Source organism: Rhizophagus irregularis, chromosome 8, assembly GCF_026210795.1.
Source record: "Rhizophagus irregularis chromosome 8, complete sequence".
Lineage (NCBI taxonomy): Eukaryota > Fungi > Glomeromycota > Glomeromycetes > Glomerales > Glomeraceae > Rhizophagus > Rhizophagus irregularis.
In genome coordinates this window covers 5,131,672-5,149,203 of record NC_089436.1, presented here as the reverse complement: position 1 = coordinate 5,149,203, position 17,532 = coordinate 5,131,672, and the positions used below count along the sequence as shown (strand labels likewise).

Sequence of the window (17,532 nt, the reverse complement as noted above, 5' to 3'; positions counted from 1 at the left end):
TTTTGAGTTTGTTCTAATAAATATTTTAAGTTTATTATTGACAATCGGTCGCCAATCGGTCATCGTTTACTTTCTACGCTCATATATATGGTGTCACGCATTTGACTTTTTCAGAAATCTTCCGATCTATATAATTTCGTAAAAATTTACGGAAAAAATGGTTAGTATTTATGCTAATTGTTATTAATTTCAAGACATTACTTACTTTTGATGACCGCTATTTTAAATCTTTTATCACTATTTTCCTTTTTCCGGATGGATTCTCTTCATCCGTTTCAGAAATTCAGGGGTGATATGCACTATTATTAATGACTGGATGCAGGTATTCGTCATTAAATTTCTGAACTAGCGGATCGCCTACCCTCGTAAGTGATTAATCATTTTTGCTCTAATTTTTTGTTTCTCAACGATTACCCAATAATGGTTTCCATCACCCGCTTCACATTTTTACCAATACTTTTTTTCCCCGAATCCTTTTTCAAGGCAAACTCGCCAAGCGGTATGTCTTCCATAAATATAGTCGAATTCGTCCTTGAAGTCATTATCTGTCTTGTTAATTTGCAACGCACTCTCGCATTGGATCAGATTCAAATCCCACCTCATGTGATTTCCCTTCCATGATAAGATAAACCTCTCGAAAGCCTTGATCTCATAATCAACATGGCCGGTATTTTCTTCACCAACGACTTCAAAGTGGGTTCTAAGGTAAGGTCCATTTCGATTACTCTCTTAACAATATTCAGCGAAGTGTGAAGGATTGCTGAAATATATCACATCACAAATGCTCCCATATTACCCAACTTCTGCTTTAATCCCTTATGCATTGTTTCAATTCCTCGTCGTCACCTTTGAGTGAATATGTTTTGTCATAAACGGAACGAAATGATTAGTATGCATATAATATCGCAAATAATATCGCAAATAAATGTAAATGCTCAATTGGCCGAAATTGACCGATTGCTCCTATTCCATTACAATCAATCCCATACTTACACCTAAATCCTTCTAAGTCCTGTGCGAGGAGAAGGCCCTCAACTTCTTCTCCTTACACTTGGTAAAGTCTGCGAGTCTCGAAGCAGACCACCGGGTATTCCATAGCTAAGAAATCGCTCCATGCTCGTTTTAAGGAAGTCACGGACATTAACCTTTGCTTGCGAATTATTTTCCAAGTCCTCTTGCTTACTCAAGAAGTTAACAATCTCCTCCGTTTTATATTTTTTAATTTCTTCCGCTAACATTGCATTTCCAGTAGTGGAAATAGAAGCGGAAGCAAGTGTATCAAGAGTGTCTGATATAGCGCTTTTATAGGGATATTAGGCTCAGGCAAAAAAAGTTGTTACGTTCGACAGAGAATATTGCGAAGAAAGTGGGTTAAAAAAAAATTTAAAAATTTTTTTTTAAAAAAAATATACTTTCGGAAAGTTATTCGCAAATCGATATTCAATCAGATGCCAATGAGTTCCTTATTTGGTTGATGAGATATCGGTTGAACATATTTATGAATGCCGATTGTGATCAATTCATGGAACATAACCAGCTCCAATCGAGATATGCCAATTATGAAAATAAATCCATTCCATTTGTTATATTAAGCACAATCTGAATCTTCTAGTTGTTATTAATTTTCATTAGAATTTTCCAACTGTTATTATAAAATTTTACATTTAATTAAACGCTATTTAATTGTACTTTTTTTTAACAACTAACAACTGAAGTATTCGTAAAGTTGAACAGTGATAATTGAAACTGATAAGATTGCATCGATAAGCCTATTCCTAAAAAGTTAATTAATCACATTTAATTAAATGATATTTATTTATATTTATTTGTATTTTTTTTTAAAAAAAAAACTTTCTTTCTGAAAGAAGAGTCTGCCTCCTATACCGTTTGCCGTCGTGCATAGTGTATTATAGGAAAGGTGGGCTAGGTGGCCACCTGAAGTTTGTAAATAACTAAATGATGATCTAATTTAGACCTTCGCTTCGAATTTTGGTTATGATAATTCCGCTTCCTCTGAAACATTATTCGTCGAAGTCTAAATGGATATTATTATGAATATTTCAAACAATAATAATGTAAAATCCTTAATCATAGTTAAAATAGGCATGATGGGATAACTCATATATCATGAGCTCTGTCTGTGCGAAGTGCCATTTTATTTATAATCAAAGTAACTTTGATTATCATTGATGGGAGAGTAACATGCAACAAAAATCCTTTAATCAAGGGGGTAAAATAGGCATGATGGGATAACTCATATATCATGAGCTCTGTCTGAGCGAAGTGCCGTTTATTTGTAATCAAAGTAGGCTTAAGTCGTAAGTAACTTGATTATAACAATGATGATTATTGGAGAATTAAGTTGCAACATTATTAAACATTTTTTGATTTATAATATCATTGATGTAATTATTTATTGATATTGATGAGAATGAAAGTGAGGGGAGAGAAAATTTCGATCACGATGTGGAGGATTTAATTATCAATGATTATCAAGAATATTTTTTTTTATTTATGTATATAATTTTAATTTTACATATATCATTTTTAATATTTTTTAAATATTACACAATTAAAAATTTCTTTCATTATCTTGAACAACCCGGACATGACATAAATAAATTGCATTGGAAAATTTCGTTAAATTTATTGAATTTGTGTTGAAATTTTTTTAATTTTTTTTGATAATAATGAAAGTTTGACAATTGGCAATCAATTGGCCACCAATCAATAATGAATGATTGAAATCAGTCGTCAGTCAGTCGTCAATTAGGTAATCGGGTATAAATCGGCCATCTATCAGTTCAACAAGTTCATTTTTTTGTCCAAGCATGAACGAACATGGTGATAGAAGAAGGCAATATTACGTTTATTCTATTAAAAGGTCATTTTTTCAAAAGGTATCGATACCCGATATTCTAATGATAAAATTATCACCAATCACAACTCTCAGTATTTCTGATCAACGCATCAAATTCTCAGAAATGTCTTTTTCAACATTTCTTGTCTTTTTTGGAACGGTTTTGCCTTGTACATATTTATGTGCAAAGGAACGTTAGTAACGTTCTGAAGACTTCTATTTATAATAAAATTCATGTTTTAGTTAGTAAAAAGGTTACTTCCCCCATCACCTCATTCCCACCATTCCACCCATTCCTCCCAATTACTTTTTCTTTCTTTTGCTGAAGTTAATAGATGATACGGAACTGCTAGCCAGTTTTCTATAAATTTTCTAAGATCTCTTAATAAAATGAATAATCCAATAAGAACTTATATTAAGTTATTGGTATTTTTATCTTATTCTTTTTTTTTAACGATAAAATTTAGTGACAATATCGGTAAGATCTTAGTTCCAGACCAAAGTAAAAAACGAAAAGGAATGTTAGTAATGTTCTGAAAGTATTATGGATTATAAAAAACAACAAATACCTCGTCTCGCCTTGCCATTCCAGAGTTCCAGACCAAAATTCAGGCCCAAGAACTGTTCCTAAAATAAAAATTAAAAAGGAACGTTAGTAACGTTCTGAAAATAAAAAATACTACGAACTAATACTTACGGCGCTTCGATGCTTAGTTTATGAGAAAATGACTGATTTTAGCGGATAAGGTACAAAGAATGTACTGTAGAGTTTCAAGCCAAAATAGATTTAACTTTTTTAGCTATTCCCTGCAAAAAAAGTCGCTCCATTTTTTATATTCCATCTTTTTTCCATAAAAGGCTCATATTTTCGGAAAGGAATTTATCGAATTGTTTTCATTTTCCGTGAATGGATTTGTGAAAGGGATTGGAGTTTTTACAGAAATAATGGATAAAACATTTTTATAAGGATTCGGTTGTTTTAAATAAAAATAGATTATCAACCGATCGGTAAATCGATTTGGAAAGTCATATGAGACGGACTTGCGAAACGGGAATACTACAGCGAACCCGCAGTTATTATCACTGGAATATCAGGTCACGAAATATTATGGTATATCGGTTAAATACCAGAAACCTGATATGGCTTGATATGTAATAGGTCGTCTAAGACAGGAATGGAAGACGCAGGTTCGATCCGTCTAGCCAACGGATGCTCTATGAATTAATACTGTGTGTGCCTATACCATAAACTTTGGTCACAACCATGGTATCAACCAATGGTAGACTACTTCGGTAGTCGACACCTTATTGGTCGTGGTAGACAGTAGGATTATAGGGTTCTTTTTCTTAGAAGCGAGGGTCTGGCTTTTGCTAGATGACAATTGTATTTGTGTAGCGCTAACAACTTTCGTCTCGATTGAATAATAGCAATACTTAATCTATTGCCTGCTTGACATAAAATAAATAAATAAGTGGCTTGATATGTAATATATACACATTAGTAACCCGATATGACAATAATTTTTCATTATAGTTTACTGTTTTATTTACTATACCGAATATTGATAGGTATTAAATGGATATTTATATGATATTATCAATTTTGACAATACTATTTGTTGGAAAATTATTTAGATATTAGAAATTGTTAATTAATTCAACAAAATTAATTAAAAATTGTAAAAAATTCCAAAATTCAGTTAACTAGGAATGAAAATCATTGAAAGACTGGAGCGAAAACCTAAGACGAGGGGATGGCTCTTGATATATCAATAATATAAGTCACAACTCGTCAAGATCTATACTCTTGCACCAGAATCGCCAATTGATCGGCTATACCCTGAATTCTTCTCCAAAACAATATCCCAAAAGTTATGGATTGGCCTTCAAACAGTCCTGACGACTTAAGTCCAATAGAAATTTTCTAGGTAAATTGTTAAGGGCAGTTAAAAAAGATGGAGAAATTATTGGTGGTTCAATGAAGCAACGTTGTATTATTATCATAATTTTATGTCAAATAAAAAATATTTCACGTGAATTGGAATGATGATCATGAAGTAATACCTATTCCGGCTCTTTTGTAGCACTGTGTATGGGGACAATAAATTTACTTTCTCCCACAATTAGGTAACTAAAACCTCCTTCTTTGTCGACACTTTAAACCTCCTAAAAATAATTTGCAATAATGATAATAATGATGTAAGGCCAATATAATTATAATACAAAAAATAAAAATTTGCAAATAATGATGTAAGGCCAATATAATTGCAATACAAAAAAATAAGATTATGTGATTGGAATATATGATTACGTGTGACCATTTAATTTTAAATCAACAATATGATTGCGTGAGTCTAATTTAAAAAAAAATGTGATTACGCCAGATGATTTTAAAATAATAAAAATAATCAAAAATTTTACTTTTTTTTCTAGAGGTTAATAATCCTTTTAATTGAGGTATTTGGGGGCAAAATTTATAATTCTATTCAAAAAAAAAAATATCAGCTTCTAATAACCTTTTACCATCTTTAAAGAAATAGAAGCTTTATTATGCGTAGTCAGAAACCTTTCAAGTTCAATAAGTCTTCAAAAAGTCATATGTCTCATAAGAAATGTAATGAATCTGTGTCTCCGTCTCCAAGTTCGAAGCGAAATAAAAGAAATTCAAGTTTTGATAGCCCAAGTCCTGGAAGAAAAAAAACTCCAGATATTGATGATAAGCGCCGTAGTAGACATTCAAGTGAAACTCGCGGTAAAAGTTCTGGAAGAATTAACGAAAAAAGGAGTAGAGACTCTAGTACCGATAGTAGAGATGAAAGACGTGGTAGAAGCTGTACTAGAAAGGGCAATAGGAGTTGCAATAAAAGAAGCAATCGAAGTTACAGCAGAGACCATAAGAGAAAATCCGTAAGAGAAGGTATAAAAATTGAAAATTTTCAGTGAGAAAAAAATGCGTTATATTTCTTACTAACAAATTCTTACCCATTAATTTTACAAGAGTTGTCTGAAATCAATTCAAAATTAGATCATTTGGTTGAAGAAGTATTAATTATAAAAAAAGCACAATTGGGGAATAATACTGCAACCACTAATCAATATGAATCGGTGTCTCCAAAACAAACATTTCTAATGCAGCACGCAGCAATTGATGAAGAGCAATGTAAATCCTTCAGGGTATTTATTGATCTTAACAAGTTAATAAATGTTACTTCCTGCAAAAGATCAGAATTAATTGGCCTATTTTTGTTTTATAAATTAGAATGAAGTATTTCAAATTCTTTCAAATCTCGATAGCTCTCTCTTCCTAGACTATACCAAATCCTGGAATGAAATTCAAAATCATGTGATCAAAGAAACATTGCCCACAATCGATAAGTCGTTAAGTAGTAAAGTCCAGTACAATTCGACAGAACTTAAAAATGTTCTGCAGCAACTTCATCGGCTCATCGCCATAGACGAGAAAATTGGAAAATTTCACAAAATTCTGAAAAAGCTAAGGAGGACAAAAAATGAAAGGGAACAAATTCTAGACGTTCTGAAGTGAGTATCTTTTGATGTTGAGATACTGATGCTTTACTTATTAATTATTTTAATTTATTTTAGAAAAAAGAAAGACGAAAACAGGGCCTTCAATATATGTATACTACTAAATCCCCCACTTTTGTGCATTTACGACCCGATTCATTGACAGTAGAGAAATATGAGAAAGACCTAGAGGAGATAGTTGATAACAAAGCTTATCACTCCGATGAAATATCAGAGACAGATGAAGAAATGGCTATGAAGGAAATCAATGAACTTGTCCGACCAAAAAACAAATTGGATAAGCACGTGATTCATGTGTATAACAAACCGTGAAGATCTGTAGAGGTAAATTAGAAAATTTTATAATTTTAACTTTCTTTTGCTTATAATTTCTTATTATTTTTTTTAGGTCAAAAAACTTCTTCAAATTGCCGATAGCGTGGGAGAATCATTACAACATACCAAAGTCTAGAGAAAGCGGTGGTACAGAGATAAGATATTTAAAGATAATTCAGAACCACCGGACAATGCACCAAAATGGGTAATATCGCCCTACTACTCGAAGAATGAAGAAAAAAGTAATAATATTATTCAATTGATAGATAATTAATTAGAAAGGAGAAGGTTTTTTTATTCATTTCATAAGATCGAGATCTGTAAATTGGTAGATCAAGACTCATTCTTATCACCATTCTAACATCAGGGACATCACATTAATTCGTATAATGTTAATTCAAAGACTTGTAATATTTTTTTTGTTGCAAATTTAAATATTGCTAAATATGTAAAGCTAGATTTTTCGCAATTTGATATTTTGTAATATAATTTTAATAAAATTTTTTGTGAAATATGAAGTTACTATAAAAAGAATGTCAATTGAATTTCTACATTTCCTTAATATTTAATAAATATTTAATAAATTCAATAAATTCAAAATCACATGAGATTCGAATATCCATTTGAGATTTAAATATCAGGTGAGATTCGAATCATATTCGAATCTACATTTTAAAAACTTTCAAATATTCGAATCTCGCTATGACTTTCAAAGTTCAAACGGAAGCTTTACATAAGACCCTCAGATTGTTTTACTATTTCAACTTAGGCTTCTAACTAGAGAATTTTTCTTGTAAGTTGTATGCATTTTATACATAAAAATAAAAAGCATTATCGTTGCCTTTCTTTTTTTCTGAATTGATATGAACTATTAAATCCGATATTTTCCACCTTGAGAATCGTTCTTACTCCTTTGTTAGAAATTGGTCAGTTTGGATTAAATCAGCCATTTGATTTTCATTTATTGCGCCATTGATTTTTATTATGTTTGGAATTATGTGTATTTCATCTCAGGTCCACAGATCGAAATAGCAGATTTGCGGCAAATATAAATAAATAAATTTCATATGATTTTATGATCGATTTGTGAAGTTTTATTCAATCAACCTAATCAACCCAATCAACCACCAGACGAATTCCACTCTTCAGCATAAATAGTCATAACTACTAATATCACCTAGGAGCAATTTAAAGATACCATCATGCTAATTACCTTTAAACGAATTGTTTAGGTATGAAGATCAGGCTAAAAATTTTACTCGCCTCTAATAAAGTTCATCAATATCGGTAGCTGAAAATATGATAAGATTCATGTTGGTAGGAGTGAAAATCGGTACATGTTAGTTTCTGGTTTTGACATACATTAAAATAGAAATGACTACTTACTAAAAAAGACTGCAATTATAAAATCAGTACTTTATCAAAGTAGAAAATAAATATGAATACTGCTATCGTATAAAAGAAATAAAAAGGGGGAATTAAAAATGACCCTAATGGATTGCGGCGGTCTATTGACCATGATGAGGTGTACATGGCGGAGACTACAGCAATGGCTTGTCCCTTAGGTCGTCCGAAGATGCATGACCTCTACCAATTAACACCACATGCCTCACTTTCAGGTGTCCAAAAAAATGAAAAAAAAAATCAAAAAAAAATAAATTAAGGTAGAGAGTTGAAGTCCTTTATATAAGTTATATATATAGTATTTTTTGTGATACAAATCACATGAGTAAAAATACATGAGTATCATACATGGGATCAATAGGTACCGATCGTTATGTAGACCGTAGAACAAAAACGAATTGTGAAAAAAAAAACTGATATTCGTAAAAAAGATCAATAACTGCAATAATTGTAAGAAAGACCAAAGATAATTTAATCTTACAATCTTTGGGAACGTTACTATTAAAGTGGAAGCATTTTATATAAAAAGAAAAATCGAAAAAAGAAATTGATAAATGGTAACCTTTTTTCCGCTACAAATCAAAATTGAAGAATATGCACTAAATTCAGAACTTTTGTCATTTTTTTTAAAAACTTCTCTGTATACTCATCACAAATCTGGATTAGAATATTTGACGAAATTATTCATCCATTCAGAAAGTGAGCATGTAATTTCTGTCAAAAAAATTCACAACGGAGTATAAGGAGTTAATGAAAATTCGGAAAATTCCCAATTAATCTATTTCCCATATGTTCTAAAATTAGTACTGATAGAACAATTCTTTTCTTGGAATAATTCTTTCGTGTGATAGTCAATGTCATACCCACCGTGTCTTATTCAAAAGTGAGCAAGCTTCTGACAAAAAAAACTTGCGCAACAGAGTATAAGGAGTTAATAAAAAATCAGAAAATTCCCAATTAATCTATTTCCTAAAATTATACTGATAGAACAATTCTTTTCTTGGAATAATTCTTGTTCTATTTGTTCTTTTTTTAGTTGTTTGCACGTTTTGTTGATTTTACGCGTCTTTTTATTATATAAAGACAGGAAAAGGCTCTTTATTTCCCATCAGCTAGTATGGGTCATCGTCACAAGCGCAGCAAACGAAGTTTTAATAGTTGTATAAAGAAAGGTTTACGAGGGCAGCGAAGATGGGCTATATGTTTGTATGAAGTTCAAGAAGCCAATAATGGTACGTTCCTACAGGGTTAACGCTCGGCTGAAATACCGGTCTTGTGGATCCAAGGGATAAGTCTTACTTAGCTTTTTGCGTTGTATTCCCATTCTATTCGAATACAACGGTTCAACATTTTCGGTTCAACAACTATCGACCAGCATATGGGTAACACAGTTTCACTAACTCTTGGAAACAACTCTCTTTTTAGGTAATACTAGTTCCGTAAATAATAATCCCACCGTCGAATGTGTCGACTAAGCCCAAAACTCAAATAATGGTAACCATTCTATTCGGATACAATGGTTCAACAATCAACAACTATCGGCAAGCATATGGGTGAAAGCTACTTTTTTTCTCTTCATTTTAGGTAACCCTGTAAAAAGGTCGATCCGTTTTTTATATTCCACCTTTTTTCCGTAAAAGACCCATATTTCTGGAATTAAATAACGGAATTTATCGAATTATTTTCATTTTCCGTGAATGGATCCGCGAAAGGCTCATTTTAACGGAGTTCCTCAAATATACCTCATCATTAATAGTACCATTGGTAGCGGCAAATCGGTATGAATTCTTTATCTATATTCACTCTATGAGTAAAATTCTGGTCAAAGGTTTATTGCGAGAAATTAAAATTAAAAAATTGATTTACAATACTAATATCCGTTCAATATTATATCCGATTTTATTCGTTTATCAGTAAGTTTATTATCATATGTTATATTTCTTATAACACATTACAACATTTCATTTAATAATTTTTAACAATAAATAATTAACTTTTTTTCTTTGGACAATGATCGGTTTAATAAAATTTTTCACAAAATTTCCTTTTAAATTAAACTTACTAGAGATTTTGCCTAAGTTTTTTTCTTTTTTACGCACTTGGCAAAAAAGTTCTATATAACTTGCACCATGACAAAATATAGACTTATTAAAAAGGAGAAACGAAAGAGTTTCAGAACTAAATGAACATACTGGCGATTTAATAAATATTATTTTATTATAAACTTAATTATATTTTAAATTTATTATAAATGAAATTGTCTATTTATTGGTATTACAGCTTTATATGCGACGAGCTTCTTTTTACCAGTTACAAATTCGCTAGATACAAATCGGCTATATATGTAATGAATTGGAATTATACAGTCTCGGCTTATATCATAAAAATCATTTTGCCAAAGTTCAATATTTGAACTTTTATCATTCTCATCGATATTTGTATAAAATCGTATAAGTCGGTTTGGTGCCGGTCTGTACCATCTGACGAATGCCAATCGATGAGTTTTAGATTCACCTGATATCGTGATAGTATGCTCAAAATAATATTGAACCTTATTTTACTAATTTTTAATATGTATATAAATATCACACACATTTATCAAAAACGGATATTATTATTAATTTAATTTATAATTTCTTTATTTATTTTATATTTAAGCTTCGTCTTTTATTACATAAAAAAATCGATCCAATGGTCAATTTGTTAAGAACGAAGCAAACAACTTTAAAGTACAAAAGGATTGATGGTAATGTACAAGAAACCGGCGCGCCACCTAATGGAGCACCTAGTTGGTGTCTAAATAAAGCAGCACTTGAAAGGCTTAATCGCTCGACTGAAGTATCGATTTATGACTGGGATTCTGAAAATGATAGCTATAATAGGGATGATGATGATAATTACAACAATCCTCCTGATATTGATAACAACAACAATAACAAGGTAGAAAGTTCCAAAAAACATAAGAGAAAGAAAATATCATAAAAAAGAATCAAAAAAACGTAAATCAAAAAAATCAAAATGATATATTTTTTTTTGATTTATAATAGTGACATATATTATCTAATATTTTAAGGGGTGGGAAGGAATGTAAAAAACTAACGTATGTCACTGCCCTTATAAAGAAATAAATTTTCTGAATAAATATTATATAAAATTTTAGCTCAAAAGATATAAAAAACAAATAGAAAAAACACTTGCAATGTACATTCATTTTTGGTTGGGATCATTAGGAATATTTTTTGCTTTAAATTTATATTCTTAAGATTATTTCACCCTGATTGTACTTCATGGGCAAAAAAATTTGTTTGATTATTTGATTTCTAAGTTTCTTTTGCTCGTTTCGTTTATGTTGAATTCGTTCTTTTGCTCATTTCGTTTATGCTGAATTCGTGCTTCATGCTCAATTCTAAATTCATCAGTAAGTTAAATTAATGCATTAAAAAAGCACTGTAAAATTCGTAATAATCATTGCCACCAAAGCACTGGTTATTTAGCACAATAGGCATTAAACTGCGCACTGATTATTTGAGTAATCGGTAACAATATCAAGTTAGCGTGACTTTTTATTTTAGTTTAGCTTCTTTTCTTAGTGCGATTTATCTTTATTAGCAAATCACATTTTTTGGACACATGTATTTATACCAAAAAAGGAAAGCCCTAGACAATGTGCTCATACACTTGATGTTTTTCTGTTTATTTGCAAAAACACGTGCTTTTACTATTATCAACATATATATAGCTACCGTAAGCCATTAGAAGAAGAATAAGTTACATCGCAACCTTTTCAGTTTTTGATTTTTCTTCTGGTTCTTTTAAGGACTAACTAAGCCTTTTCATAATTTCACGCACATAGCAAAATGGATATATAGAACTTTACAGGCATAATATTTCAAAAGTTATTATTAACTTTTACACATATTTTCATTTTAGAATAAAAAATATGTCACCATATGGATTAATCATATGATTTTTCAGTACATGTAAGGACTTTAGGTTTTATTTGAAAAAGATTCAAAATTATAAGTTACATAGATTTGTCACACGTATATATATATAGTTTATTTTTCCCTTCTATTTTTCCTTCCTTCAAAAGAAGCAACCTTATTTTTTTCCTTCCTTCACAGGAGACTACCTTATTTCTTCTTAGAAATATTCTGGATTTTTCATTTAAACAAACTTAAGAAGAATGGGGGTTAAGTAAAAAAAATAAATAGTATGTGTAAATCATTTAATTTTATAGTAATTCTAATTATATTATTATTTAAAGGTTTGGTTTTATACATTTTTGAGGACAAAACAGATAGAGATAGGTTTTATAATTATGTAAAAGATAAAAAACTTTGATAGGACCACGAAACAAAATATTAAATTTTAATCAAGCTTTTAAAGTAAGAATTATTCATGAAAGAGATGATTTTATGATGATGATGTAAGTTATTTTATAATTTTTAATGTTTACTGTGTTAATTAATATTATTTTGATTAGGGAGCGACAAACGCTTATAAATCCGCCGTCGCCATTGCAATCAAATCCATCACAGTCACCACTATATATAACATTTTTGAATTAAGGTTAAATTAAAATTATTTTATTGATATATATATTTAAAGTTTTATTTAATAGTTAACATTTTTTCTTAATCAAGTGACAAGTTAGTAATTTATCAGTTTATCTTCAATTAATTGATGTTGACAGAAATACAATTGAAGCCCATTTGATGCGAACCATATAAATGTCAAATTCAGTTACGACCACAAGTTCATTGAAACTGAGGGTAAATATTTACAAAGGAGTCTGGAGCGTAGCGAAGGATTCTACCGTAGTGGTATGAAATTTCCCGTTGTTCTTTGAGTCAAAGTTTAATTGGTTCTTATATTACACGTAATTATCTCGATCAGTTAATTGAGATGTGATGATTTACCTGTATACTGATAAGCTTCAGTGTCACGTTATCACATTAATAATCAAAACAAATAAGTTGTACAAAGAAAAAAAAGCTATTTCGGTAGGTTTTTCTTTTCTTTTTTTCTTTAATTTTTTTTTTATTTTAATGAATGGTTCTTAATGTTCTTTTTTTTTCTTTTTACAGAAGTAACAAGACTGGAAAGCCTGAGTTAAAAAAAAAACAGAAGTTAGTTTAATTTGGAGAATTCACTAGTGTTAGCTAGGAGCGTACTTTTTTGTTTTTTATGTTCTGGTGAGGACTTTTGGAGATAAGTTGGGAATGATTTCGCTATTACTTACAAGAAACGTACTGACTTTAAGAAACGCACTGACATTTTTTTTAATTTATGCAGGTTCCATATTTTTGAATTCCTTTAAAACGCGGTAAGCTATTGTTTTTGAGTGAAATTTTGGAATTGAATTTAAGAAATGTGCTGACTCCTTTTTTTGATTTTGATTTTGTAGGTTACAGCTTTTAGGATAATGATGGTACGTTAATTTTTTTGAGTTGAGGTTTCAGAATTTACTTTAAGAGATGTGCTGACATTTCTTTTTTTGACTTTTGTAGATTCCAGACTTCGTTTTTTGGCGAACGATATGTAAGTTTCGATATTTCAGAACTTCTTATAGGAAGCATTTTACTAACATTTCCTTTTTTTTTGTAGGTTTTGGCCTTCTATCCTTGGGTGACAGATAGCATTATGGTAAGTTTCGATATTTTGAAACTTTAAAGCTTTATATTTTATTAAAGAACTGCATATTTATTAAAGAATTGCTTTATTAACGTTTCAATTTTTTTATAGATCCCGGAATTCTGAATTTTGAACCTGGGTAAGTTTTGAATGTATTTTTGGGAGCTTCTAAGAAATGATTTTGCCTTATATATATTTACATTTTCATATATGACAGTTTGAACTTATTAATATTATCCTATTATACTATTATGATTAATCAATCAATTGTCTTTTTTTTCATTGCAATTATCTTTCTATTATCATTTTGTATAAGTTTTATATATCTATATGATTCATTAACTATGTAAATCTCAAGAAACTTCTTTTGCTAACTAATAAAGCAATTTTACTAATATTATTTTAATTAAACTGATACTTATTTATGAGTCAAAAACAATAACAATACTAAAAGTGGTTAATTAATGTAACTAACTAATAAAACTAAAATATATTATAAGAATGTTTCATATTGTAATAAACTCAGCCATAATCATGCGCACTACATGTGACTTGTTCGATCTTCAACTATTTCCATAGGTAACCCTTTAAGCAAAAATTTTGGTAACAATAAATGATTTTGTATTTTGATCCTTGACACATCGCTGACTCAGTTTGTAGTATTACTGAATCTCAGTTCGTAGCATTACTGACTCACAGTTCGTAGTAATTAGTCAACAACCGTTTATGAAAACATATATATATATATATATATGACATATATTCAAAATGTCAAGCTATTCTTCGCTATCTCGAGCACTTTCGCCATTCTGGGTACAAACTAAATTCGAGGAAAAAACCCTACTCGCTAGGTTTAACGTTTTGTCCAAAATGTTTTATTTGTGTTATTACTTTTTTGAACTTAGTTTCTAACTCTCGATTGTCGTGTTTGCAGATATACTATCATGTTAGGCTGTCTCGTTATAGGTGAAGATAAAGCTTTTATCATCAGAACCGACAAGATCAAAACCATTTCAGAACTCAGAAATGCCATCAAAGCCTACAAGGAGAACGTGTTTAAAACTTTTGATGCAAACCAACTTACATTATGGAAAGTCAATATTCCTGAAATCAATAAATGGGAAATTAATGCGGATACTGACATTGCACAAAAATTTGGAGCTGTAGAGTTGGAAAATGATTTTGATACTATTGAAGTCCATTTTGGCACAAACCCTACTGCAACATACATTCATATCATCGTACAAGTGCCAACGCCTCTGCCCGCCACCACTGGTAAGTGTCTCCCAATGGTTTACCTCTCGAACAAAAAATTCGTGTTATCTCATATTCTTTTTTAAAATTTATTTCTAACATGCAGTGCCTTCCACACGAACGATCTCCCTAGCTCAAATAGAAAAAGAAGTTCAAGATCTATTTAAAATTCATTCTCAGGACCTAGAAAAGGTTGCGACAAACAAATATGATCCTTATATGTATTTTGAAGCACCGTATGATCATCCTTACAAAAGCGAAATTGATAAGAAAAAAATTCCAATGCTCGGTGGTAATCCTAACTTGCTTTTGTATAATCTCCCTAGAAAGAATAAAGATTACCTCACTAATTGTGAACATTTAGAAGCAGACTTGAAGCGTAATATTGTATCTAGTAGCATGACAATTGTTATGGGGACTTCTGGTTGTGGCAAAACTCGCCTATGTTTGGAACTTTTATGTCGCAACTATGGCCTGTATTTTGTTGCTGTACCATTAAGTTTTGGAGCCAAAGACTTTGAAGATGCATCAGTTTGGACGAAGAATGAGATTCATGTAAAAGAACCTGATGAGGCGAAAAAACTTGCAGAGCGGGCAGTATGGAGTTGTATCACTGCACGTCTGGTATTGTTTAATCATCTCCTTGAGATGGCTGAAAAACTTAAATGTGAGATGGAACCCAAATCTTGGTTAATCTTCCAACTAAGTCATCAACTTATCAATCTATTACCTGTAAAATTTCGTGACATAGTGGATGAGGAAGCTCTTAAAGAATATCGCCTTAATATTATTAAAAGTATTGATAATAAAATTAAAAACATCTTTCCAATTATCTATGATGAGGCCCAATATCACACCTCATACTTATCAAACACATTCCTATCTTATAATGATAAAAATAAGAAGAGACCATTATTTACCATAATCATGAAGATTTTTTCAGATTTATCCTCAATATTTCCGAAAGCAATTGTTTGTATAACTGGATCTTGCTTATCACTAATGGAAGCAAAGGATCTAGCAATATCTAACGTGGCAAAGAAAGAAACAGCGTAAGTTAAAATTTTCAGTTCTAATGCTTTTTGGGATAATTTAATTAATCTTTCCAAATTGATCTATAGTATTCCAATCTTTAAAAATTTTGGCCAAATTAAAACCTCAGAGGAAATACTTAAACTAGCAAGGAATATATTCCCCCTTGAAGATAAATATGCATCAATGGCAATTGAATGGCTAAAGGTATGTTATTGTTATGATGATTTATTGAATTCAATCCCAGTTCTTACAACATAGTTTCTAAACAGGGTCGATATCGTTTTACTTGGACATGGATACATTACCTCCTTAATTCTTATGATCCCCAAAAACAACTAGAAATACTAAAAGATCATCTTACAACTGATTACGAAGATCCACAAAATCCAAGATTTAGTCTTTATTCTGGACTTGTAAGACTTGTACATCATCCTAATGAGCGACATTCCTATATTGACCATGAGTCTATATTGGAACTTATAAAAAGAGCGATTATTTATTATGCAATGACGGGAAGGCGATTTTTGTATAAAAATACTAAAGAGGTAGATATTATGTCTATTGGCTTTGCCCACCTTGAAACTCGAGAATTAACTGGGATCATTGATGAACCTCTTGCGATTCAAGCAGGAATCAACTATTTTATAAATACTAAAATAGACAACATGTGGTTTAATGTAATGTCACAAGTCAATTTTAATGCGAGCATGCCAGGATTAATTTGGGAGAAGTGTGTAACAAATTTTTTGTATGACATTATTTTTAAAAGTAATATACCTTTATCCTCGCACAAAAAACTATTCCCTGATAACAGTCATCGTTACCTTCCTGTTGATTTTGAGAATTCACCTGAGCTGTTACCATCTGGTAAAAACCGTGTAGGCGTGAAATCTGTAGAACTTTCTGCACCTGAAGAGTATATTGGGTGGCTCCGTATAGTGTCATCATGGGAGAAGACTGGAAATGTTTCTGACGGGTTTTGCCCAATATGTTATCCACCAAATACAGCAGACCCTGATATCTCAATTGCTTTTTTCTTTCCGAAAGGAGAAAAAAGAGAAGCTTATATTCTAAATACTCAGGTCAAGTTAAGAAATAATGTTGAGCTAAAGAATGCATGTAAAACTGTTGATCCGGATACAATGTTTACAGACAAAGACTCAAACCCCAGTCCTTCTCAATTTCATTATGAGTTGCGTGAAATCTACAAACGACAAAAATGGAGTAACCGTAACATACAGATGATTGTTGCCTATCCTTGTAATTTTAATTTTAAAAGAAAAAGGGATTATCAAAAAACACTTGGTGCATCAATAAGGGTACGCAAGATACCAAGATTGATTATTGATGGAAATAATGCAGACTCATTGATTTCTAATGATTGTCAACATTGGGTTACAGTTTTAAAACAAGAACAGGGATCCAAAGTGGATTGGCAATGTAGTGATATTGAAATTTCTGAGGATGAAGAATAGTTTTAA

At 30.8% G+C, this 17,532-nt stretch overlaps 2 protein-coding genes across 2 annotated transcripts; both read left to right on the top strand.

Annotated features, from left to right (window-relative positions):
* Positions 1 to 5,410: 5,410 nt before the first annotated feature.
* On the top strand, positions 5,411 to 6,857 carry OCT59_028995 (uncharacterized protein; the record flags this gene model as incomplete). The annotated part of the gene is made up of 5 exons (XM_066147709.1): positions 5,411 to 5,777; positions 5,859 to 6,034; positions 6,120 to 6,400; positions 6,475 to 6,691; positions 6,795 to 6,857. 5 exons carry the CDS (start codon positions 5,411 to 5,413, stop codon positions 6,855 to 6,857), a joined length of 1,104 nt encoding a protein of 367 aa, XP_065994391.1.
* Positions 6,858 to 14,530: 7,673 nt separating this feature from the next.
* OCT59_028994 (uncharacterized protein) lies at positions 14,531 to 17,526 on the top strand (the record flags this gene model as incomplete). The annotated part of the gene is made up of 5 exons (XM_025328757.2): positions 14,531 to 14,613; positions 14,697 to 15,037; positions 15,123 to 16,068; positions 16,138 to 16,255; positions 16,321 to 17,526. The coding sequence occupies 5 exons, from the start codon at positions 14,531 to 14,533 to the stop codon at positions 17,524 to 17,526; spliced, it is 2,694 nt and encodes an 897-aa protein (XP_025165277.2).
* Positions 17,527 to 17,532: the final 6 nt, after the last annotated feature.